The sequence below is a fragment of the Coffea arabica genome, chromosome 6c, assembly GCF_036785885.1.
Source record: "Coffea arabica cultivar ET-39 chromosome 6c, Coffea Arabica ET-39 HiFi, whole genome shotgun sequence".
NCBI lineage: Eukaryota > Viridiplantae > Streptophyta > Magnoliopsida > Gentianales > Rubiaceae > Coffea > Coffea arabica.
The window spans coordinates 10,829,702-10,853,968 of record NC_092320.1 but is presented as its reverse complement, the minus strand read 5'-3'; the positions used below and the strand labels follow the sequence as shown (position 1 = coordinate 10,853,968).

At 37.1% G+C, this 24,267-nt stretch overlaps 4 protein-coding genes across 8 annotated transcripts; 1 reads left to right on the top strand and 3 right to left on the bottom strand.

Moving 5' to 3' along the window:
* Positions 1-106: 106 nt before the first annotated feature.
* On the top strand, positions 107-3,955 carry LOC113692738 (replication protein A 70 kDa DNA-binding subunit A). Its single transcript, XM_027211261.2, has 2 exons — positions 107-1,150; positions 2,061-3,955. Exons 1-2 carry the CDS (start codon positions 891-893, stop codon positions 3,724-3,726), a joined length of 1,926 nt encoding a protein of 641 aa, XP_027067062.1. The 5' UTR covers positions 107-890; the 3' UTR covers positions 3,727-3,955.
* A 306-nt stretch (positions 3,956-4,261) lies between these two features.
* LOC113692740 (uncharacterized) lies at positions 4,262-4,830 on the bottom strand. Its single transcript, XM_027211263.2, has one exon. The coding sequence runs from the start codon at positions 4,726-4,728 to the stop codon at positions 4,354-4,356; it is 375 nt and encodes a 124-aa protein (XP_027067064.1). The 5' UTR covers positions 4,729-4,830; the 3' UTR covers positions 4,262-4,353.
* Positions 4,831-5,272: 442 nt separating this feature from the next.
* On the bottom strand, positions 5,273-8,957 carry LOC140008446 (mechanosensitive ion channel protein 10-like). The gene is made up of 5 exons (XM_072052824.1): positions 6,987-8,957; positions 6,760-6,883; positions 6,193-6,486; positions 5,892-6,097; positions 5,273-5,795 (listed from the first exon to the last, which is right to left on the bottom strand). The coding sequence occupies exons 1-5, from the start codon at positions 8,474-8,476 to the stop codon at positions 5,516-5,518; spliced, it is 2,394 nt and encodes a 797-aa protein (XP_071908925.1). The 5' UTR covers positions 8,477-8,957; the 3' UTR covers positions 5,273-5,515.
* A 7,751-nt stretch (positions 8,958-16,708) lies between these two features.
* On the bottom strand, positions 16,709-20,828 carry LOC113692869 (mechanosensitive ion channel protein 10). Of its 5 annotated transcripts, none has more exons than XM_027211470.2 (6): positions 19,507-20,827; positions 19,064-19,407; positions 18,858-18,981; positions 18,181-18,474; positions 17,891-18,093; positions 16,709-17,080 (listed from the first exon to the last, which is right to left on the bottom strand). In XM_027211470.2, the coding sequence occupies exons 1-6, from the start codon at positions 20,554-20,556 to the stop codon at positions 16,816-16,818; spliced, it is 2,280 nt and encodes a 759-aa protein (XP_027067271.2). In that variant the 5' UTR covers positions 20,557-20,827; the 3' UTR covers positions 16,709-16,815. The 5 variants fall into 5 exon arrangements, with proteins under 5 accessions (XP_027067271.2, XP_071908923.1, XP_071908921.1 ...); XM_072052822.1 differs by having other exon boundaries at positions 19,064-19,669; positions 19,955-20,827; XM_072052820.1 differs by having other exon boundaries at positions 18,861-18,981; positions 19,064-20,828.
* Positions 20,829-24,267: the final 3,439 nt, after the last annotated feature.

The following is a 24,267-nucleotide window of genomic DNA, read 5'->3' as shown; positions in this document are numbered from 1 at the left end:
TAATCATTTTTCTCTTTTGGGTATTGAGATATTGACTGCTGTTCTCTAGAATTGGAGCTGTGTGAGAATAGATGTATTCAAGTCCCAGATTTAGGAAAAGCATATTTGATTGGCTATAAGCTGGTACGCGGTAAAATGGCTAATTGGCTGTTTTACCCGCGTATTAGGTAAAAAATTGTGGAATTCATTTGCTAGGATTAGGTTTAAATTAGGTGGCAGCAGTATTAAAATCAAACTCTCTGTAGTGGCTATAAATATTTTTAGGTACCTGTACCAAACGGAAAAGAGCAATTCTTAGACTGTCATTTAACGTGTAAAAATATTTGTGGGAAACATAAACGAAATAAATCTGGAAAATGTTGACCGTGATGCTGCTGTTCTCGGCTGCCTGACTTTCATTTCAAATCTGGACATTTATGCGTATAAATTTGGGTGACTTGGGCCACGGTTTTGGCATAGTTTCAATTTTCAAGGGGGGAAAGCATGAGGCTTACGGCCCAATTTGGGGATGAACCAAGTGTTTAGTGATTAGTGACAAAGGCAATCTGTGTCGTACTAATAAAGAAGAGTAAAAATCCCTAATCTGAAGGTTATTTGTCGTTTGTAATTTGATCGCGAGTAATTTACTAATTTATCCTCCAACGACCTCAGCAGCCGCGGTTTCTCCAAGACTTGGAAGTCAGTTGCGGTTGCTGACCCCCCGCCATTTTTTTCCCCTCCTAAACTTCAATCTCTTTCCCGAAAATACCCCTAAGCTCTCCACCATTTTCCTATTTAAAATCCTTTCTTCAACCGCACGAGTTTCCTCTTCGGCAGGCAGAATTCTAATTCAATTTCTCATTTTCCTAGGGTTTCCCCACCCATTTTCGTCTATTGAAAAGAATTCAAAAATGCCGGTGAACCTGACGCAGAATGCCGTCTCGGCTATAACCGCCGGCGACGTGAACTCGAAGCCGCTTGTACAGGTTCTGGATATTAAGCTCATTGGCTCCACTCAGGAACGGTACCGCCTTTTGATCTCCGATTCGGTTCTGACTCAGCACGCGATGCTCGCCACTCAGCTCAACGACTTGGTCAAGTCAGGCCGCATCCGCAAGGGTACCGTCGTTCAGTTGATTGACTATATCTGCAGCACCGTCCAGAATCGCAAGTATGTTAATACTCTCAGCTTTAAGCATTTGACGAATGATATGTGTCTTACATTAGGTCTGGAGGTAATCAGATAGTTATGTCTTTGAATTTATGATAATCTAGCTTTCAATTCTGTATGATAATTTTTTTTCCATGTATTTTTTTTTTTACCATAAAGATGTCTACGAGCAAATCTTTGCTTTGGCATCTCGCTAATTATTTCATTTTAATAATTTCATTTTAATAGCTCGTGCCAGTTGCATTGATTAAGTTATGTGTTTTAGCTGTCGTTTGCTTTATTCAGTTATAATAAAATTAAAAATGGTGAAACATGGGCGTGTAGGACAATGTTCAAACCCGCCTTTCATATACTTTCTGAGGAGTTTAGTTATGTTTTCCTATGATTTGAAAGCAAAAGATATGATTTCACTTTCACCTTAGACCTGCTTGTTTGGATGTACTCAAAATTTTAAGGACTGAGAGACAGCGGGTGGAGGAAAACTGGCTTGGATTGGAGAAAAACAGCCAATGCTGCTATTTATGAACGTGTAATTGAATTTGAACCTACCAGGGTAAAAGATAGTTACATCTCTTACTTTTCAATTAGCACCAGGAAGAGATAAATCTATTAAAATGAGAAATCAGATGGTACTACTTCAGCAAACTAAGATGAGCATTACTTCTGCCAAACTGCTGGATTAAGTATATGCTTTGTACTTTGTTAAGTTAGGCGTCCACATTGCTTGGTTTGTCAAGAAGATTACTCTGTTGGATAGCTTGTTTAGGAAAAAGTGTTTCATGAATTTATGTTCAGGCTTCAGAGAGTACTACTATGCCAAAAAGCAGCTTCTATGATCTTTTTCTGATTGAAAGTTGATTTTATCTCTTGTTTAATTTTGACTTGAAAATTTTTTTAATCGTTCTTGCAGGATAATAGTTATCCTAAATATGGAAACTATAATTCCGGATTGTGACATAATTGGGAACCCAAAAATGATTGGCGACTTGGATACAGGGGTTCAAAGATCAGTGCCTGATAGGAATAACGGGTCTGCTACATTGACTAACAATAACAATTTGGGTACTCAAAACTCTGGGCGTTCAAACTTCTCAAACAGCAATAATTTGATCTCTCGTAATTCAGGGAGCAATAATGTACAGAGTTTCAGGCCAACAGTTCAACCCGCATACCTACCTCCTCCAATTTACAAAAACCATGGTGCTATCGTAAAAAATGAAGCCCCAGCACGCATTGTTCCAATTGCAGCATTGAATCCTTATCAGGGTCGTTGGGCTGTTAAGGCAAGAGTGACTGCAAAAGGAGATCTTCGTCGCTACAACAATGCCAGGGGAGACGGAAAGGTCTTTTCTTTTGATCTTCTTGATTCTGATGGAGGGGAAATACGAGTTACCTGTTTCAATGCCGTTGTTGACCGATTTTATGATATTATTGAAGTTGGGAAAGTTTACATGATATCAAAAGGTAGCTTAAAACCAGCTCAAAAGAACTTCAACCATTTGAAGAATGAATGGGAAATATTTTTGGACACGAGTTCAACTGTAGATCTTTGCCCAGATGAAGATGCTTCAATACCACAACAGCAGTTCTCATTCAGGCCTATTAGTGATATTGAAAATGTTGAGAATAATTCCATATTGGATGTTATTGGTATAGTAATTAGTGTTAATCCTTCTGTTCCTATCTTGAGAAAGAATGGAATGGAAACACAGAGGAGAATCCTGAATTTAAAGGATAGGTCTGGAAGGAGTGTTGAGTTAACTCTCTGGGGAGACTTCTGCAACCGGGAAGGCCAAAAGCTACGGGAAATGGTAGAAGCTGGGCATTTCCCTGTTTTAGCTGTCAAAGCTGGAAAAGTTAATGACTTCACTGGGAAATCAGTGGGGACTATTTCTTCCACTCAGCTGTTCATAGACCCTGATTTTTCAGAGGCTCACGTCTTAAGGGACTGGTTTGATGGAGGAGGAAAAGATGTTGCTTCCCAGTCCATATCTAGGGAAATTATGCCTGGAGGATTGAAGAATGAAATACGTAAAACTGTGTCTCAGATCAGAGATGAAGGCCTTGGAAGATCAGATAAACCAGATTGGATCACTGTCAAGGCCACAATATCTTTCATAAAGACTGACACTTTTTGCTATACAGCTTGTCCACTAATGATTGGGGAAAGACAGTGCAATAAGAAAGTAGCGAGGTCGGGAAACTCTAGATGGCTATGTGACAGATGCAATCAAGAATTTGAGGAATGTGATTACAGATATCTTCTTCAAACCCAAATTCAGGATCATACGGGGCTGACATGGGTGACTGCTTTCCAGGAATCTGGTGAGGAGATATTGGGTTGTTCAGCAAAGGATTTGTACTTGTTAAAGTATGAAGAAGAAAATGAGTTGAGATTCGCTGAGATGATTAAGAGCTGTCTGTTTACACAATTTATGTTCAGGCTAAAAATCAAAGAGGAATTATATGGTGATGAACAGAGAGTGAAAATTACAGTTGTCAAGGCTGAGAAGGTGAATAGCTCTACAGAATGCAGATATCTACTTGAACAAATTTCTAAATTTTCTTTCCGTTGACTACATAGGAAGACAGAATAACTCAAGGAACAAGGTGTTCCCATTGCCATAGTTCTAGTTCTTTGTATATTGGAGATACAAATTTAATTAGAGATTTCCATTGGTTTCTCGCCATATTCACGCTGAGAAAAAGTGTCTTAGATTGATTACTGACGTTTGAGTTGGGCTCCACGATTACCAACTCATTTATTAGTGTGATTTATCATCTTATAGATATCTTCGTCATCCATTTTTTTTTCCCCATCTAACAGTGACATCGTCTTTTATTTATTTATTCATTCTTTTGTTGAAAACTGACACGGGACTGAGGCATAGCAAATGATGATGAAGATCCAGGATTTCTCCGCTTGTCTTGCTCTCAGTTTTGCTTCTAAGTTGGTCTTCTTTTCTGTGATAGGAGATTCAGTGTTTTGTTTGAGCCAGTAAATTGCCATTTGGTAAGCTCAAGCTGGTTTTCCTTGCTCGACTTTGGACTGGAACTTAAAAAACTTTGACATTCACGTCTTTCCAGCACAATAATAATTGGAGGCATGAATAACTCAAAAGTACAAACATTAGTCATTACTAGCAACATAGATACAAGTTGGGAGAGAAAATTGGAATGTGTGTATTATTCCGAACAGTTTTTCAGCTCCGCTTGACAGGATCAAAGTTGGCAACAGCTATTACAGCACCAAAGAGCAAAGCAAGGACCACTCCTCCAGCAACAATGCTCAGCAAGAAGCTCTTGAGGGACGGTGAAAGACCAGAATCAGCAGCCTCAGCCACATCCGGAATCATCATCGAAGCAGTCAATGCAGCTGCTGTCAATCCAGTCACCGCCTTTTCCTTGAGTGAAGAAGCGTTGACCTGAAACTTGGCAATGGGCTTTGCTGCTGCAGCAGCATTGGAGGGCCTCACTGGCAATGGCTTGAAGAAACTGTCTGCAGCTGGTAGCCTCTTTCGGCTTGCGTAGGTCAAAGGCATGCCGCCCATAGAGACTGCTGATGTAGAGGCCATCATTGCTTCTCTCAACCTCTGAAGCCCAACAGTTTCTTTCTCTGAATTTTGAGAGTTGGATGTTGTTGATATTGCTGTCTTTACATAAAAATGATGGAGCAAAGAGTGTTGACGAGAGGTGGAAAATGGAGATGCGATTGTCTCTCTTATTCTTTGTCCTACGTGGCAGCTCCTCCAATGGGCTATCTTGGATAGGGTTATCTAATACACAAGCCCGCCAATCAAATAATAGAGAAAAAGAAAAGGGCTTATGGAACAAAAAAGAGTTTTTTAGTGAATTTGGAGCCCAAATTTTATCTCTGAGCATTAGAAATTCTGTTTGGATTAGTATTTACCTTTATAGGGTCTACTTCAAAACAAACTCACAGTTTCAGTCTCGGTTCAAAAAAAAAAAAAGAAGAAATGGACTACACCCAAGATTTTTATGCATTGTGGAGAAGCATCAGACGACATTCTTTTATACATTCAAGCCGGTTATGTAAATCCAATGTTGAGAACTTCTAACTTTATATTACTAGTATTAAAAAGGAACCATGAGCTTCAAAACTCAAGCAAACACACTCTGCCCGGTGTCCGTTTTACTGCTTGCATTCACTCAGACTCGGGTCTACATTGGTTTATTGCCCAAAGGCCATGGCTACCTGCCTACCAGCATTTTTAATTATTACTAGTCTATTACAATTGGATAAGTGCTTTAGTAGCAGTTTTGATGACTGGAATATGCATACATTCTAGTCATACATAGTACTCTACTACAAGATAGGCGTCGGCTGTCTTCATCTCTGAGAACTCATCTCGTCTGCATGACAGATGCAGAAGTTGCCACTGCAGATCCAATGTAACTGATATGCAGTTCTTGAGGGAGAAGATGATATTTGATACCAACATCTTCAAAAATCTTCTTGAGTGCTAGCATAAGCTCAGTCCGACGATTCATCTTCTGCAGGAAATCTTGAAAGTTCATTTTGTGATTGACAAAAAGAGCCATTTTCATCTTGTTCATTTGCTCAATCTCTTTAATCTGCACGCTATGATCTGGGTGCCAATGATGAGGATTACCATCTATGTACCTGAAATTGCTCATTAAGTTACCGACTGAAAAAAAGAAATTTAGCAAATATTGATAGCTGCTACTTTGTCAAGATGAGGAAGTGGAGCTAGCTTACTCTTTTATTTTTGCTTTGAGAGCTTCAATACTTTCAAATGAAGTAGAAACATCAACGTCAAAATTCACAGTATCACCCATCTTATCGGGGCTTCGATTAAAATTGCCGATGGATTTAGTAGCCAAAACAGCATTAGGATAGTAAATCATTTCGTTGTCATATCTATAAAATGCAGTTTTCAAGATATCCATCTCCTCGACAATCATCTGTGAGCATAGATTGAGTTAGCATCATCATCATGTGCATGATCAAAGAGCATAGATTTGAGTTATCAGTTAGCCTGATGATCTTTGTGAATTACCTGAACGCCATCAATGACACAACGATCGCCGACATCGAAGGGGTGCATGACAAATACAAAAATCATGGCCTCAAATACAGTCCGGCAGGTGTTGCCAAATATAAACACAACGAGTAAGATTTGGGATGACAAGAACACGAGTACTTTGGTTGTTGCGAATCCCATCAGAAGTAACCACACAACAACAATCAAGACAAGAACGACTCCAGACAGAATTCTGTTCAGCTCTTCAATAGCTGTTTTGGCGTCTTTCAATGAATGTGACAAATATTCCCTTTGCTTGTAGACGTTTACCTGGACCATACAGCAGGTTAGTCTACTGAATACAGTGCAATGCAAACCAAACTCAAAATTTTGAGATTCATCCTCTATATTAGAATGTTATTTACCAATTTAGGTTTCGTTTTATTTTATTCAAGAGGAGATGCCTCACTGAACCAATTGTTGAGGTTCACGGAGAAGTTGAACCGTGTAGGTAGACTAAGCCAAAGACAGACAGAAAAAACATAATGATCAGGTGAAAAAAGAAGAAGAAGAAGCAGCCGAATGGAAGCTGCTACGGCTTACCGCCCAATCAGTTAAAGACTCCTTAGATATCTTCCCTTGTTCCGCCACTTTCTCAAACCAAGCGAGCAGACAGGTTCCATTCTCCTCATTCATAAAATGAAAAAGATCACGCTCTTTGATGTACCTTCAGGAATTGCGAAATGATACACGTTAAACCTCCTGAAAGACAAAACAAAGGAATCAAATTGACAAGGGTAAACGAATTTATGCACGAATATATGTCTTACTCGCGGCCATGCCTTCTAACATTGTTGAATATTAGGGAAGCAGCTTGTTCTGCCTCATATCTGCTGGTAATATCCTTCTGTTCGCCTAGATCATCGAGGCTCCCATCAAGGGCACTTGAAACAATAGATAACTTTGAGCTCCTTATCCTATCAATCAAGTTTTTCATGGTTGAAGCAGGCATTTTCCCAGCTTTCATCCTTCCTAGCTTCTTTAATGTCATCTCCTCTTTCTTCTGTACATGATTAGTCTTTTCCTGCACCACCTTTTTGTGATCTTCTACCTCAATTTCCTCCTTATTCTCTTTATTTCTCCACCATTTTGGAGGTCTGAAACAACAAAATTTACCACTTGGCCGAGAATTGTCTCCATTTTCTTCTACTTTCGGCATCGGCGGCACGGACAGCATCAAAAGAACACACTCATCAGAGATGGCCTCTCGAATTTTCTCAAAGAATGTCTTCACATGAAAAGAAGCAGCTATGAGCTTTACCAGTAGAGTCTTCACCATCCACATGACTGCCCCAATAAGAGATGAAACAAGAGCCTTAGAGATATAGTTCAGAATCTTGGTAGTCTCCTTTGACCGATTTACACCTCTATCAATCAACAGAACCCATGCCAAGAGAACTAAACCCAACCAAATCACAACCCGCACGCTCTGCTTCACACCATGTAGGAAATACACGACTCTCTCATTGAACAAGAATTTGGTTTCGATCACGAAAACAATGGCATCCTTAGCCCACTTGGTTACCAAACGACCGCAGAATATCACGGCAACCAGCAAACACCATTTCCAAAGTTCTAAACCCCATAGTATACTAGTCTTCAGATTGGGAGCATATAAGCCAGCAACCATCATAGCCATTGCACATATAAACAGTATCCATTCAACAATAACATCCATGGCTTTCAGATTCTTACCTATTTTCTTAAACCTTTGAGTACGTGCATTTTTCTGAGCGCCCTTATGCTGCTCCTTCTCCACTTCATCATCACTCTCGTCATCATCCTCGTCACCATTGGCTTCCGCTGGTGGTGGCAGGTTACCAGCTCTCATAGAATTAATCTTCTCGGAAAGGAAGCGTCTGGCAGTCGAGCTAGTAGCCCTCAATTCGCTGCCTTGGCCAAACAAAGTCGAGCTAGTAGGATTTGATTCTTCCACTTCCAGCACTCTTGATTTGGTCTGTGAAAATTTGGACCTTTTCATTGATAGGTTTCCGAGCTGGAGTTCACTTAGTGTTGAATCAGACTCACTGATCCTTGAAGAAAGCCTGCGCCTCAGATTCTGAGGATTTGTTGAATTCCCATCTGATGCCTTGTCCTGAACAGAAGCATTTGAGAGGGAATGTGCTCCAGATTCAGGTGTTGCTGAATGTCTAGGGTAGCCACCTTGCAGGCTGGTCTCAGATGCTTGTGCACTGCTTACGATTGCAATTGCAATATCACCTCCATGTGGCTTCAAGTCATTGCCTCTTTCACCTTCCATTAGCCTCTTATGCGCATCAAAATGAAAAAGAAAAGGGAATCTACTTGTCTTTCTTTATTTAGTTTCTTTCTCACTTCTAGAACTCTAAAAACCAGCAGCTCACTGATCACCTTTTCTTGAAAGCCAAGAACAAGTTGCATGTGAAATTTGTTCCCTTGCCATAGCCTAGTAAAAGACAGCAGATATATAAAGGAGCAAAATAAAGCTGTTCTGCAACCAGAATGGAATTTGACAATGAGTGCATCGCCAGATGAGATATATAAAATGCCCCAACAACTTTCTGTCGGATGTTCTCAACTATTCTCCCTGATCGCATTCAGACATGTGCACAATTCACCCCTCAAAAAAAAAAAACACACCCCCACAATGGGTGTCTGGAAATTAGGAATGATCGTTGCCTTTTTTGAGCAGTTGTTTATCCTTAACTAACTACTGTATCGATTGATTAGTAGCAGACTACCTCGAGTGAGTAACTGGGAAAGGTTTGTAAAACATGTGCAGAGGCTGCAGAACACAGGACATTATAATTTATAAAGGGATAATTTCAGAAACCTCCCCTGAGGTTTCTGACACTTTCACTGACATCCCCTGAGGTTCTCAAAATTTCACTTACCTCCCTTGCTTTTGATTTTGTGGTAACAATCCAGTCCAAATCAGATTAAAATATTATTTTCATGTGTGAGAAGGTATTTTTATTCCATAACTACCCTTTGCAGAAGTTGTATTAGTAGAAGATTCAAAGAAGAATAAATGATTTGGACTAATTAGTAAAGTTGAGGGGGGGTAAGTGCAATACAAAAAATTGCATGCACCAGATGTGCCATGCAACAGTTATTTGGCAGATTTTGCAACGGCTAGCTGCAAATTGCAACGGCCAGAAGGTTTGCTGTTTCAGTAGCAATAGCATATAAAGCAAAGCAACTTAACTACCTCTGAGGTTTCAAGCTATTAACATTCTTTGCTACTAATTTGGAGTGATAACAAGTGCATTTGCTGTGCTACAATTAGAGCTCTGAGTAAAAAGTTTTAACTGCAACCATGGCCTCTTCAAGCCATAGGGGAGAATCATGGAATTCACCTACATCTTTCTCCATTAAAAACAGGTTTTGCCGCTGTAATCGCAAAGCAACCGTAATGATATCAGAGAGTGAAAGGAATCCAGACAAGTTGTATTTCTATTGAGAAATTTCCAACTTTGTGATGAATTTTAAAAAAATTCTACAAAAGGAGTGATTTTGGGTTTAATTTCCGTCAGGGGGTCTTCGCATTTGTGAAATGCGAGCTTGAGCTCGCATTCCACGAATGCGAGCTCTTCTCAATTTTTTTTTTTCCTTTTTTAAGAGCTAGGGAATTATTTCTAGGAAGCAAATGCGAGCTCTTATCTTTTTTATTTTGGTATTTTTTGAGAGGTAGGGAATTATTTGCAGAAAGCTTCTAATTTTTGTTTTAAAAAATGTTGCAAATATTTAAAATTTTGCAAATAGCTCGCATTTGTTAAATTTGACCTGCAAAAATTGTATTTAACTTTTTTGTTAGATTTCGCATTTATAAGTATGACTTGTAGAAAATTAGATTCAAATTTAGATGTATTAGGGTTTTAAAAATATTATATAAGTGATAAAAATTTTATAAATTGTAAAAATAAAATCAAACTGCTTGGATAATTAAATGTTATATTTGCATAAGAAATAATACAATAATCATAATAATGATAATACAATAATATTGGTGTAATAAAACTGCCATTAATTTAAATATTTACTTATAATGCCCAAAGAGCCTAATTACCAATTTTTTCTTCTCGCGCTCAAATATAACATTAACCCGCATGCGAGCTAACCTTGAAATAGAAAAAACACAGAATCCCGCTTGCGGGTTTCAGGAGTATTCGGATATTCTCATATGCACCTATGCAAATCGAACCAACCGGATATCTTATCCGTATCCCATTTTTTTAAATAAAAATCTTATAAATTTGAAAAATAAAATCAAATTTAGATGTATTAGGGTTTTAAAAATATTATATAAGTGATAAAAATTTTATAAATTGTAAAAATAAAATCAAATTTAAATAATTAAATGTTATATTTGCATAAGAAATAATGACTGGATTAATTCATGTATCAGGAATCAAGTTTCTATTATTGTTGTTAAGCTTAATTAATCATATCAGATGCCATTATGTAACTAAACGGTAGTAATTAACCCCAACTACTTGGGATATATCTGTAATTTTGACCCTGATGACGTCAGAAAAGGGGCCCAATTTTTTATCAAGGGAGGTAAGTGAAATTTTGAGAACCTCAGGGGATGTCAGTGAAAGCGTCAGAAACCTCAGGGGAGGTTTCTGAAATTATCCCATTTATAAATGTGTCACTCAGGTTCAGAGCTATAGGTTGTTGAATATTAATAAATGAATAAACCTGTCTCATGTCGAATCCATCTCAAGTGCAATCAATTAGAATTTGCAATCCTCATGTACACTGTGAATTTGTGATGCAATAAAATTTGATGGGACAATTTCAGAAACCTCCTTGAGGCGAGATTTTGACCATTTCACTCAACTCTCTCGATATTTTAAAAATTATAGGTACCTCTCTTTCTCCTTTGCCATTTTAAATGATAACATTACTCTTAATCATTTTAATGAAATTCACTTGTTTGGTATGCTTATACTAAGATTGTGTTTTAAAATTATTTTTCAGTCTTTTTCTATCTTATTCCTCTCTTTTAATTTTCGCCAACAAAACTATAGAATTACCACTATTGTTTCTAGATTTTATTTTAATCAAATGTCGAGTTAGGTGATTTTTTGACAAGTTAACTTTATATGCAATCCAATATTTTTTGTAGATTTTTGTTTTGTTTTTTTGTTTTTTTTTTTTATCAAAATCAACAATAAATCAAAAAGATCTAGCCCACAATTTCTACTAAATTAAGGTAATCCTACTACACAAAAAATTCACAAATTGTAAAAAACTGTTTCAACACTTTTCTCCCTATTTTATAAATTTAAATTCATAATAAAATATCATCAAAAGTATTCTATCATAATGATAAAATTATTATTATTATAGTTGTTTAACAAATTGTAGATATGAACATAAAAATTTTGATACATTTTCCTTATAATTGTGCTAGATAATCTTACAATTATATATGAAAGTAAATTAAAACTCATTATATGAAGGCATTGTAGGGTATTCATCAATGTTGTTTCAAGGTTTGGTTATTAAAACTATCAAATCAAGGGTGGCATATGCAATTTTATAAATCTCAAGGGAGCTTCATCAAATTATCAAAAAGTTCGGGGGAGGTTTCTAAAAGTATCCCAAAATTTATTGCATCCAGCGCCCACTTCCCTGTGGACCCTGTAGTGTCAGCTAGAGGCTCTAGTTTTCCAAAGAGTAATTAAATCGGCACAGTAATACGTACTTTGCATTTAATGCTACATTGATGGGGACTACTAGGAATACACTTCATTTTGATTTCAAGATAATTTCATAAACCTTTCTTAAGATTTTCAGTAATTGCGTTGAGTTCCCTTGAAATTTTTAAAAATTACACCCATCTCCCTTAATTTAACACTTTTGGTAATCAAATATTAGACTTTGTCAAAAAAAATTTTTTTTTATATAAATACCCTAAAATGCCCTCAAATTATAAAGTTTAAATTACTATCCAACATAATCGTAATATATTTAACACAAATGTAAGAAAAAATTGTCAATTTCTCAATACCATATTTATTATTTGATAAGCAATTATGACAATAGTTCCACCACTATGATAAACTACTTTTAATGGTGATTTTAGATGGATAAAGGAGATAAGCGTAATTTTTAAAATCTCAAAAGAATTTAGTGAAATTATCAGAAACCTCAGGGAAGGTTTCTAAAGTTGTCCCTAAAATCTCACTAGAAACTTCAGAGCGTCCACTTTCTGCGCTACTGTTTTATGGTAAATTTGTGAAAATATTCGAACAATGAATCTAACCTCTTCGGATGCTGAATAGGATCAATTCATTTCTTGATTTTCAATGGGCCTTGATCTTTGTTGTTTGATAAGTTGCTATCCCATACGATAACCAAAGGATATATGCTACCATGGTTAGGTCATCAGCTCCACATATGCTGGTATACCAACCTTCTTAGGATTAAGATTGTGGGTGGCAGCTGGTGATATACGTTAGCCCCATTGATCTTCCAGATGAAATGTATGATTATGGGATATGCAATTTGCAATCCAATTCGAGCACATAAAGATTGATTATGTTTAACAAAAAAGTAGGGCCAAATAATAACATACACAAACTGTTTCACAATGACTTGAGTGGATAGCAAAGATTAGCAAATGCTCTCGGAACCCATTATTGACTTGATTGGATACATCACAATAATGTACTATTATATTCATGCGATCACAATCTTCCATTTAATAATTAGACCAAAAAAAAGAAGAAAAGGACCAGGACCTGACAGTCTTTTTTTAATAAAAGAATTCAAACGTAAAAAATAAATGATACACGACAAAATATCTGTCCTACTACACAAATTTTTGGTCAAAAGAGATAACACTCACATAAATTTTTTTTTTTTTTAATCAGAGATGATAGTTTACAACAAAAAAGACAGACATGATTGGGGGGTGATATCAATTTAGGTGATGTAATTTAGGTGATGTAATAAAAGGATTAGCCTTTTGAAAATAAGTGGTGAACGACAGAGGAATCTGATAGATGGATGGATGGATGGATCCCAGATGCGAAAAGACAAAAGGCGGTCCGGTTAAAGTGCAGATTTCCAACTTGCCATGCCCGCCGCCTCTACTAGTAGTAGTAGTAGTAGTAGTATTTTCTTTTTTTTTTTTCTGTGACGGAATGGATATCCGGACCTTTGATCTGACTAATTTCACTCCGATCAAGGAGAGAAGGCCCCACTCCACTCTGAGCACGATAGCAAGGAGGCTCGAACCCTAATTGCTCAGATAAATTTACCATACTCTAAAAAGAGGGAGCTGACCGCTCGGGTTACTCCTTGAGGGCTCCGCCTCTAGTAGTTGTGCTCTTCAATTTGTCAGTGTAGGCTAAAAGCAATGGATGACTGAAAGGAGAAAAGAAAACAACACTCCAACTCACTAATTCTCTACTACTACTACTTCCCAAGTGGATGGTTTAGATTGATATGTGGAACCGTCTTTGTAAGTAAATGTGCACACCCCATTTTTTTAATTTTTCCTTTTCTGGTTAAAACTTGAAACCCGGTTAGTTTTTTCCCCCCCTTCTGGTTAAAACCCGAAACCCATTAAGTGAATATAGCGCAAGTAATTTGTGAAGAACTCATAAAATTGCCAAGAGCCCGAGCCGCTGATTGTCTTAATTCAAGAATTGCTGAAACGGTTCTGCCATCACAACAAACAAATTTGTGAAGGTGAATTTTGTGGCGAAGCTTGCAGTCGGTGAGAACCTTGTATTTGTATATCAGACAGTTGCTGCACTTGTTATCCCTTCCTTTCTCCAGCAGAAGAAGTCATTTTTGGATAGCCCTGCAAAATTAAATTTTGGTAGTTGCAATATGTCTGGTACCAGAGTTCAATGTTCATTATTCACTTCCTTAATAAACTTTTGCTCTTGATTGTTTTACTTTAAAAGGAAATGATAATTAATTACTGCTTTCTTACTTTATCTCCACTAATTGTTCTGGCTCCGCGAGCTTTGGTTGTATAATTCGAGCTATTTAGTAGATTTTGATTGACAACCACCAAAACCAAAAACAAGAGGTAAATGAATTTATGATAGCAAAGCTAGGAGGAGAAGCCAACCAAATAGGAGTTTATTTGGATGATTTATTTGAGTAATTATTTTAACACTTTTTATAACGTGACATATAAAAAAAAATGATTGAAACTCGTGAAACAAACTATTTTTTCAAAAATCATCTCAATCCAAACACACTTGAGAATCCAAACACACTTGAGAAGTTTTACAGAAATACCATCAAATGAAGTAGTAGTAGTATGACACAAATTCGGTAAGACTTGAATTGTGGAGTTTATAGTAACAATCCAGACGCTAATACAAGTTTGCTCGATTAACAAGAAAGGTTCTCTTTTTTTATGAAAGATTCTGTATTCAAATTCGTTGTCAATGTGAAAATTATTTTTAGTGAAATAAGAAAATGTTTGTAAGTGATCTGTCGATGTGAAAATTGTCTTTGTGGGACAAGAAAATATCTGTAAGTGATCGGACACATCCTGTGACACATAATAACGATTGAAATCGAATTCTCCTAAACTTCACTTTTATTTGTCATGAAATAGTAGCGAGAGAGAGAGAATCCAGACTCAGGCGCTCTTCATCCTCTTCAAGGGTGTGCTGGCGCACACAACGTAGAGGGACCAAATCAAAGCGAAGACACCCAAAAGGATCCAAACAAGTAGGTTGTTGCTCAAGCCGACGGGAGCCCAGTTCCACTTATACTCGCTCATGCTCTCATCCACAAGTGCCATGGCCAGGACATGGTTGCAGCATTCAAGGATGCACCAGTCCACAACTTTTTTGACTCACTTTCCCTGCATGGAACACCTCGCCTTTCCCATCTTTACCCTCGCTGGCAATCCTGATCCATCCATACTCATGCCCCGCAAAGGCTTATGGTCAAAACTCGTTTTCTGGACGCATCATGCCCAAGAAAGCTAGCTAGAATGTGGATGCACTAATTCACTAGTTTTTCTTTTCTTTTCTTTTATTTTAAAAGGAATGAAATAGAAATTGTCGATCATATTATGCTTATCCAGGAGTGATCCAAAACTTGTAGGCTCGCCCACACATGAAACCAAACTTGAAGGAGGGAACATGATACTCCCTCCGTCCCACTTTGATAGTTTTGTTTTCCTTTTTCGTCTGTCCCAAATTGTAATCCACTTTTCCATTAAGAAATGTAGTAATCTTTCAAATTGTCTAAAATACCCTTATTAAATATCTTGTTATTAATACATTGTTATTAAATACTAACCCACTACATTGAATATATTGAGCTTTTCCAATACTAACCCCATTAGTTATAACTGATATTAATTGGCACTCTTCGTGATTAGCATAAGGGTATTTTAGGAAATTATTAATCTAAATTTATGTTTCCAACCAAATTAATTATACTTTCTTAATATATGTGAAAAAAAAATCAAGACTAACAAAACGGGACGGAGGGAGTATCAAACAGTAGCATGCGCGTGCAACACGAAAACTAGAAAAGAGTGAAGGCTTTGCTGTATTGTGGGGTGTAAATTCCAAGCTGATGCATGACAGATATGTGAGCAGAATACAATAAGTAAAAGATGACAGTAAAAAAGGGTGAATCTCTCTGCTTTGGAATTTCAGAAAAGAGGAGACATGATTGATACTTGATGGGTAATCAAGTCAGGCCAGCTGCTTTTCTCATAGTCCCTCCTTGGGCCTATTCCTTCACCTCAGCGTAGAGTTAAACAGAATCAATGGGTTTGATGTGAATGGATGAATAGGTTTGTAATTCAATAGTTATTTGGATGAATGATTTGAATCAGTTCGATCCAAATCCCTCAATCCAAAAAAGAAAAGAAAAGAAAAGAAAAGAAAAGAGAAGAGAAGAGAGGGAGAGATTCTTGATATTGGAGAAATGATATTGGGTCCGATTGGAATTACGTGCTGCCATGCCATTTTATCTCTTCGCTCCATGGCGATATTAGTGGATGTAAAGCCAAGAACTGTCTTTTTGGAAGAACAGTGCACGTTTTTGGGCATTGCCAATAATTACAGGGCATTGTTACGCTGCTCTGACCGACCATGCTTCCCAATGCTTGGTGCTGTCCCGTTCACTTTTATTTCATTTTCTAAGGTTGTCAAAGAGAGATTAGATGAAGCCTTTTAGTTTTAGGCAATTATTAAAGCAGAACCCGGAAGAAAACAAAGGTGAATGATTGTCTGAATTGGATAATAACCCGAATAATAATAATGGATTCTCGATCTTTTCCATTGGATGACAAATCCATTCGTACTAAACCAGAACCATGCATGATCTTTACTCTTTGAAGGATTTGGCAAACCTACTGCATTCTCAAAACGACAAATTTTTGTGAATTTTTGGGGAAATTTTTTTTTTTTTGAAATATTTTCTTGACGTATTGAGTAATTAGTATATTTTCATCTCGTTCGTATATATGGCTACAGTATTATTTTTCTCCAAAAAAAAAAAAAAAAACTCCAAAAGAGGGTGTGTGTGTGATTCCAAATGCTAATAATGCCACGAGCAACTTTGTTGCTATAGTTTTGAAAGAATGAATGTTGAAGAAGAATATATCATCGTTCAATAGGTGTTAGATGGAGGAAACTCTGATCCAACATATCTGACATGCACTTCTTGAGGAAGAAGATGATAATTGATTTGAAGAACTTCAAAAATTTTCTTCAGCGCAAGGACTAGATCAGATCTGTGGCTGCTTCTCTGCGATGATGATGAGTTTATGGCATGAGTAACGTAGAGAGCCATCTTGAGCTTGTTCACATCCTCAATTTCCTTGATCTGGACGCTGTGGCTAGGCTGCCACTGTTCAGGCTTGCTCTCCAAATACCTGAAACACACCACAAAGTACCTTGTCCATTAAAACACTACATCTACAACCAATTATGGAAGTTTCCTTCTTTTTCATTTGGGCTCCAGAAATGAAATGTAAAAGTACTGGGCAGCAACAGTCAGACTAAGTAAATTTCTTTTCTGGTTGCCAATGCAATTTGCATTACAGAGCAAGGTTTACTTGTACTACAGCAGAAACTAGAAAAGCAGGGGGAGTTCTGTGTATCCAGTTGGTTCTTTTGCCGAAATCAATCTCGTCGAGTGTGTGTTGGAACTAGAAAAGAACAGCTGCAGGATGGAACTAGAAAGGAAAATTGAAGTTGAACTGTCCAAAGTCATTACATGAAGCTTGGCGTGCGAAGCAATAATGAAAACCTGAAGAAACGGATGACACTATTACAGTTGCGGAAATCAATCCGAAACACAGGTGAATTGCGAACATCTTTCATGGAAAGTATCATCCTGTATCAGCAGATATCGAGTTCTTGTGAAACCTCAAATCCTAACGGACTAATGAATTGAAAGCTGGCTATTACCATGCTTAACTGGGAGGCTAATTTGGAAAATGAACTTAAAGTTGAATACTCTAAAATTTAGAAGCTCCTAATAGACTGTATTATTCCTTTCTGCCCCTGAAGCCTTCTCAACACAAATTGGCATCAGCCAACACCCATGAAACAAAGACAAGAAGGGAAGGGCAGGGCAGGAAATTCTCAAAAAAAAAATAAAAATGAGAAGGCGGCAACTAAATATATAGTTATCATTTCTTTCTGAATCATAAGATGAAATATACGAGGTAGAGACATACCCTTTTAGTTTGGCCTTCAGAGCTGCTATGCTCTCGACTGAAGTGGAAAAATCGACAGAAAACTCCACAGAATCACCCAACGGTGGACTTCTATTAAAGTTGGTGATTGGTTTAGTAGCAAGAATGCTATTTGGATAGTATATCATCTGATTGTCATATCTCAAGAAGATTGTTGTCAAAATGTTCATCTCTTCAACAATCATCTGGAGAAGTTCAACGGGGTTAGGGTACACTAGGAAGAAGAAGTGGAACAGAAAATAAAGGATATGCACTTTGGGATAAGGGATCACCTGCACCCCATCGACAACGCATCTATCGCCAACATCAAACGGGTGGGTTCCAAATACGAAGACCATTGCTTCAAATACCGTTTTGGCTGTGTTGCCAAACATGAAGACCACCAGTAGAAGTTGAGATGAAATGAAGACCAACACTTTAGTTGTAGCAAATCCCATCAACAGCAACCACACTATAATGATGACTACTAAAATAATTGCAGAAGAGATCTTGTTAAGCTCTTCAACAGCTGTTTTGGCATCATTCAGAGAATGTGCTAGATATTTCCGTTCATTGTAGACCTTTACCTGTGACCAATCACCACTTTTATCAGAACTGAAAATAAAAACACTTCCATAAACAGTTTGTTCAACAGTCTCCGTATTCATACATCTGTTATATTTGTGTTCTTGAACAAGTTAGTAAATCCCTATTTTGCAGTCTAAAGTTAGTTTTCCAAGTAAATGTTCAAAACCAACCACTCAAAATCTGCAAAATGCTTTTATTTGAAGAATCTCAGAAACATAAAATGAGTATTAGAGCTCAACTTCCGTGACCTGTCAACTAGTCAAGCTGATGTTATTGAAGAATTCATGATAGAATGCAAGAATGAACCGCGTTTAATAACTATAAGTACTTTTCTGTGAGTCCACGAATCAATTTGAAATTTATAAGTAAAGACAGATCTCACCACCCAACTCTTGAAGGATGCTTTCATGATCTGTCCAGTTTGTGCAGTTCCTTCGAATAGTGGAAGCACATTACCAACTTCCTCAGGTGGAAAAAACCGCAAAAGATCTCCTTCATCAATATACCTAGGCCGGGATGAAAAGATTTTATGCAACAATCAGTGTCAACCAAAATTGAAGAATCTAAATACAAGGCATTTTATCTTACCTGTTGCCAGACTTGGCTACTTTCTTAAAAATATCTCTAGCAGCAGCCTTTGCTTCAACCTCACTTACAATCTCCTTCTGTGGAACCTCTTCGTCATCATCGCTCCGCTCAAGCGCATCAGAAATAGTTGATAATCCTGAAGTCCTTATTACTTGAACTAACCCATTCATTGTGAAAGAAGAAATCTTCTCTCGTGTCAGATTGTAAAGTTTATCCACATTAACCACCTCATCCCCTTTCCCCTTTTGTTTCCCTTTCATTGAGTACTTGAAGCTCAACCTCCCGCTATTCCTGAACCGTCCAGCTGTATCAGCATTTTCCATCAATGCAGGGCCTGAAAGGGTCTGAAGAACATACTGATGAAAAATGGATTCTTGAATCTTATCAAAGAATGCCTGGACATGATATGAAGAAGCTAATAGCTTTACTAGGAAAGTCTTTACCATCCACAAAACTGATCCAATAAGACTAGATGCAAGAGCCCTTGTAATATGATTCAGTACTCTCATAGTATGCCTTGACCGCTTGACCCCTCTATTAATCAACAATGCCCAAGCTATCAGAACCAAGCCCAACCAAAGCGATACTCGAAAACTCTTCCTCAAACTGTAAAGAAAATATAAAACCTTGTTCTTAAGCAAATAATTCCTTTCAATCACAAACACTAACAACTCAGTAAACCATTGAGTAACCAAATGCCCACAGAAAAACACCAATACCAACACACACCATCTCCATATGCGCAATCCCGAAACGTACAAACTACTCAATTTATCTACAGTTAAGCTAACAATCAAAAAACCCAATATGCTAAACAATGCAATCCATTCAATTAAAATGATAAATTCCACTTTTTTACTTCTTTTCTTTTCAAACTGATCCGGGATATACCCAGGCTGGTAAACTCCACCATCATCATCATCATCATCCTCTTGATCTTCATGATATCCTGGCGATGCCATTAATGGAGTTTTCGGGGTAATTGAACCTGTAGTCTTCGGAGTGTTGGGAGTACTAGTCCTTCGTATCGGGCTCCTGTAAGGCGAGGTTGTCGTAGGTGCAGGTGGTTGTATGTTACCGTCCTCAATAAGCTTCACTTTGGGAGGCTGTGGCGGCTCCACTAGTCTTGACTTAGGCTTGGGGCATCGAAACTGGGCTAATGGCCGCCTCCGAATACTAATACTACCGGTACTTGTTTCAGATGGAGGTTGGTTTGATGTTGATGGTGGATTCAGCACTGAACTACTCAACCTGCCTGTTGCTGGAGAAGAAGAAGAAGTGCTCATTTGTACGGTTGTTGACTGGACATTTCCTTGCTCCATTGCAGAGTAAGAATAGAATGAAGTAGTAGATTCAAGAATTGTAGGAGTTGTAGTATTTCCGTTCAACCCACCAATCTGTTTGGTCGATTTTGAAGTTTGTTGGGGATTTGGAATCATTAGTACAACCTCATCTGTCCCAACTTTCTGTTTCAAGACTGCTCCACCTTCCATTAAATAGCCAACAGTATCTAATGTGCTGCTGTAATCAAATGAAACCCCCGAGCACCAGATTTAGCTACACCCAATTACTGAATCAATCAGCAGTTATTTCAGTTGCTTGTTGACGATGTATACATGGAAAACTAAAAGGATCCCCAGTTTTGGATACGCTTCGGTGAGGGTCTGCCTCATGAGCATGATTGGTCATTCTGAATGCGGATAATTGCAGAAACCCCCCTGAGGTTTCTAACACTGGCACTCATCATCTGCTCTCTTGTTTAAGAAATAGCACTGACCTCTGTTGAACTTACTGATTATTTGTATATTCAGTCTAGGCTAGAAAAAGTGCCATTAAAAAATTATTTTAAAGAATGAGATGAGAAATTTGTGCCGATTTGCTAACAAAAGATTGTAAAAATTTACTTTTATACCCTGATTATTTGGAGAAATCTAATGAACAAATTTTGCAAAAGAAACCTTATTTCTTGTCAACAAATTAAGTAACTAATTAAACCACCTGTAAATGGTACTTTCACGTATTTAATTTTTGTTAAATACAAAACCTACTAGTTTTCTTTTTGTAAAAATATTAGTGTAACACTTTTTGAATTTTACGTACAAACAATTATGTATTTAACATAAATTAAATGATTCAAAATAAAATACTTGGTACTTTGTTCTTGTAATAGAGGAAACCCATAAAGAACTCACTCGGGATCCTCGATGACATGTTTTCTATGCTAATCCAATGCCACCTATAGTATTGCACCAAGTGTCTTGTTATTATTTACACTTTAATTTTCTAATAATTTAACTTGGTTTGGTTTAACACAAGTGTAAATAATAACATGACACTTGGCGCAATACTATAGGTGACATTGAGTTGGCATAGAAAACATGTCACCGAGGATCCCAAGTTGAAAGAACTGGTATGTTATAGGTAATTTCTTTTTTTTTTTTAGTTTCACACATTTAATTTTTATCAAATACAAAACCTACCAATTTCCCTTTCTTAAAAATATTAGTGTAACATTTTTTTCAATTTTAGTTACAAAAATGTATATATTTAATATAAATTAAATAATTCAGAATAACATGCCTATAAAGAGCCGATACTTTATTCATGTAATGGAGAAAAGCCATAAAGAATTAATACTTTATGAGCCATTTCTTTTTTTAAAAATATTTAATTTATATTAAATAGATAATCTACCGGTTTCCTTTTTGTAATAATATTACTATAACACTTTTTGAATTTTACTCACAAGCATTGATGTATTTATCATAAGTTAAATGTTTGATAGTAAAATGCTCATAAAGATCTGATACTTTGAATGGGTAATGCCCATTTACCCATAAACTACAGCCCTTAAAGTTTATTAATTATTAATTGATTTGTAGTATTTTTTCATTCATTCGCTAATAGTACTTGGTATGTAGCACAAAGGGCACATCTAGCACAAATTTCTCATCTCACTCTCTAAAACAATATTTTAATGACATTTTTTTTTAGTTTGGACTGAATATGCGAAGAATCAGCAAGTTCAAGAGAGGTCAATGCTATTTCTTAAATCACAGAGGAGGTGGTGAGTGCTAGTGTTAGAAACCTTTCCCTTCTTAATGACTCCATCTATCTAACCCAACGACTTCAGTAGCAGGTAACTAATGGCGGGCTTAAATAGGAGAAAATTGGTCATGCTTAGGAAATTTGCAGAGGGACAATAGAAATGCAAATGGAATTTTTTTTTTTTTGGCCCTTTTCTTTTATCTTCAAAAACTTTTTCTGTGTCCGGGTCCCCTTCTTGTTTTTATCTTTTCTTAGTAAAATATCTCATCATTATTGCAAATGATTCCTTTTTATCGTCTTTTTTTTTTTTTTTTGGGAGCAGTTGCATGCTTTGAAATTCATGGCGTGGGAGAGTACCATTAATGCATGGCAGTACCTAAAACAAAACTTATGATAATGAGAAACAATTATAGTAAGGAAAAGAATTAGTGATTTAGCGGAACTTCCAAACTTAACAACGGCTTTATAACTTTCCCGTTCTCCGGAAGAGAAACACTACTACTAACTTTCTTGTTTTAATCCTTTTTTAAAATCGAAAAGCACAATTACTACACGTTAAGCTGCCAATTCAAAGTCGGACTCGGGCGGTGAAGTTTCACTGACTAAGACTAATCCACTGCGTTTTGCGTTTGAAATTTTTGACAGATCAAGTTCGTCGGCTTGCAAATGGTGGTCATCAGTATCAATTCAATCTTCATTTTGTTAAATTTGTCAGACGGCTAAGGAGCAAGTCATTGTCTTATGTGGTCCATCATATTTTTTTCTTATCTGTTTGGAAATTTGGGCCTAAAAGTGGTTTCAAAGCACAAGAGATAGGTGTCTATATGGACTTTAGAATTTCTTCTTCGGCCTAGCCCTACATACGTCAATTTTAGTTTTTGTCTTTCAAGTTTCAACATCTGTGTGTAGTTGTATTTATAGGCTCCGTCTTTCAACTTCTGTAGTTGTATTTTCGAAAAAATTTTCAATCCAAATAACTAAAATGAACCGAAATTCTGACGAGGGTTTAGAGTCGAGTTTGAATATGGCTTCAAAATTGAATTACATTTTGCATCCCGAATGGTCCAAGTTTTTGGTACGAACTTTGAGGCTGAAAATATTTATAATTTATCGGCAGCATTCATTCATTTAAAGGCGGTTAATAATTAGTCATAATTGGCTGATGGTGGCCATCTTATCCTAAAAGATAAGAATGGATAGTTACCACTGTCTCCATGACTCAACTAGAGTTGTTATGAAGCCTCTTTTCATTCTAAGCAATGTTTTGAAAATTGGATCGAATCGACCGATTGAATCACGAACCAGTCACGTCTCTTGTGAAGATTTTTCGATCCACTCCCCGTTCGAATTTAAAAACATTGATTCTAAGCAATATTTATGAGTGTGCTGCGAACTTCATGTTTCTTTTAAGCAATACGGTAACTTTCATTCGCAAGTCAGTTTTTTTTTTTTTTTTTTTAAATCAGTGGTATCTTCTTATAATCAATCACTTTTGATACGAATTTTAAGTCCTTCAGACTGCTCAAAGCAGGACGAACAACGATTGTCCCAAAGCAGGACGAACACTGGCCGTCTAAGAAGTCAGCATCAAATCAGCGCATTCGCATTTTCACCAACATCAATATGTTATTCCATTGACAACAGTTCATCGGCTGTCAAAAATCAACGTCAACACATGGATGGAATTGAACTCAAGGCTCGGAATTTTCTTAACCGAATTCTAAGAGGATGGTACTAACAAAATGTAGAAGAAATAAGGGATAATTGCAGTTGGTGAGGTTTATAACAATTGCAGGCAATCATGACGGAGACAACCCGTCACATTTACACTGTATGAATTAATAATTGAGAATTTGTTTCTTCTTGCTCCAGGACAAAAGCACAGTTAATTCTTTTACTACCAATTTTGCCTTCTACCCCAGACTTCAACAGCATAAATCCATCCACCGGTTTCGCCGCCACCATCATTGATCATTCTGCTGCTGCTCTCTTACTTCACTTCTTTCGAAACTTCCTCTCCTTCCCCTTTCCTCCGCCGCCATCGAACACCGATTGCATTGGAGGAGCAAGCGGCAGCATCTACAGAGAGAGAGAGATTTCCCCACCCATTGATTAGTAGAGCCATTCTCTCACAAACTCCCTAATATCCGATTTTT

Coding starts and splice junctions, on each gene's coding strand:
- LOC113692869 (XM_027211469.2), bottom strand. CDS start 20,556: ATGGAAGGTGGAGCAGTCTTGAAACAGAAAGTTGGGACAGATGAGGTT. Junction 18,475..18,857: donor CATCCTTCAAGAGTTGGGTG/GTGAGATCTGTC, acceptor GATTGGTCACAG/GTAAAGGTCTACAATGAACG. Junction 17,081..17,890: donor CTGAAGGCCAAACTAAAAGG/GTATGTCTCTAC, acceptor GGTGTGTTTCAG/GTATTTGGAGAGCAAGCCTG.
- LOC140008446 (XM_072052824.1), bottom strand. CDS start 8,476: ATGGAAGGTGAAAGAGGCAATGACTTGAAGCCACATGGAGGTGATATT. Junction 6,098..6,192: donor GTGTCATTGATGGCGTTCAG/GTAATTCACAAA, acceptor CTATGCTCACAG/ATGATTGTCGAGGAGATGGA. Junction 5,796..5,891: donor CTCAAAGCAAAAATAAAAGA/GTAAGCTAGCTC, acceptor GAGCAATTTCAG/GTACATAGATGGTAATCCTC.
- LOC113692740 (XM_027211263.2), bottom strand. CDS start 4,728: ATGATGGCCTCTACATCAGCAGTCTCTATGGGCGGCATGCCTTTGACC.
- LOC113692738 (XM_027211261.2), top strand. CDS start 891: ATGCCGGTGAACCTGACGCAGAATGCCGTCTCGGCTATAACCGCCGGC. Junction 1,151..2,060: donor AGCACCGTCCAGAATCGCAA/GTATGTTAATAC, acceptor TCGTTCTTGCAG/GATAATAGTTATCCTAAATA.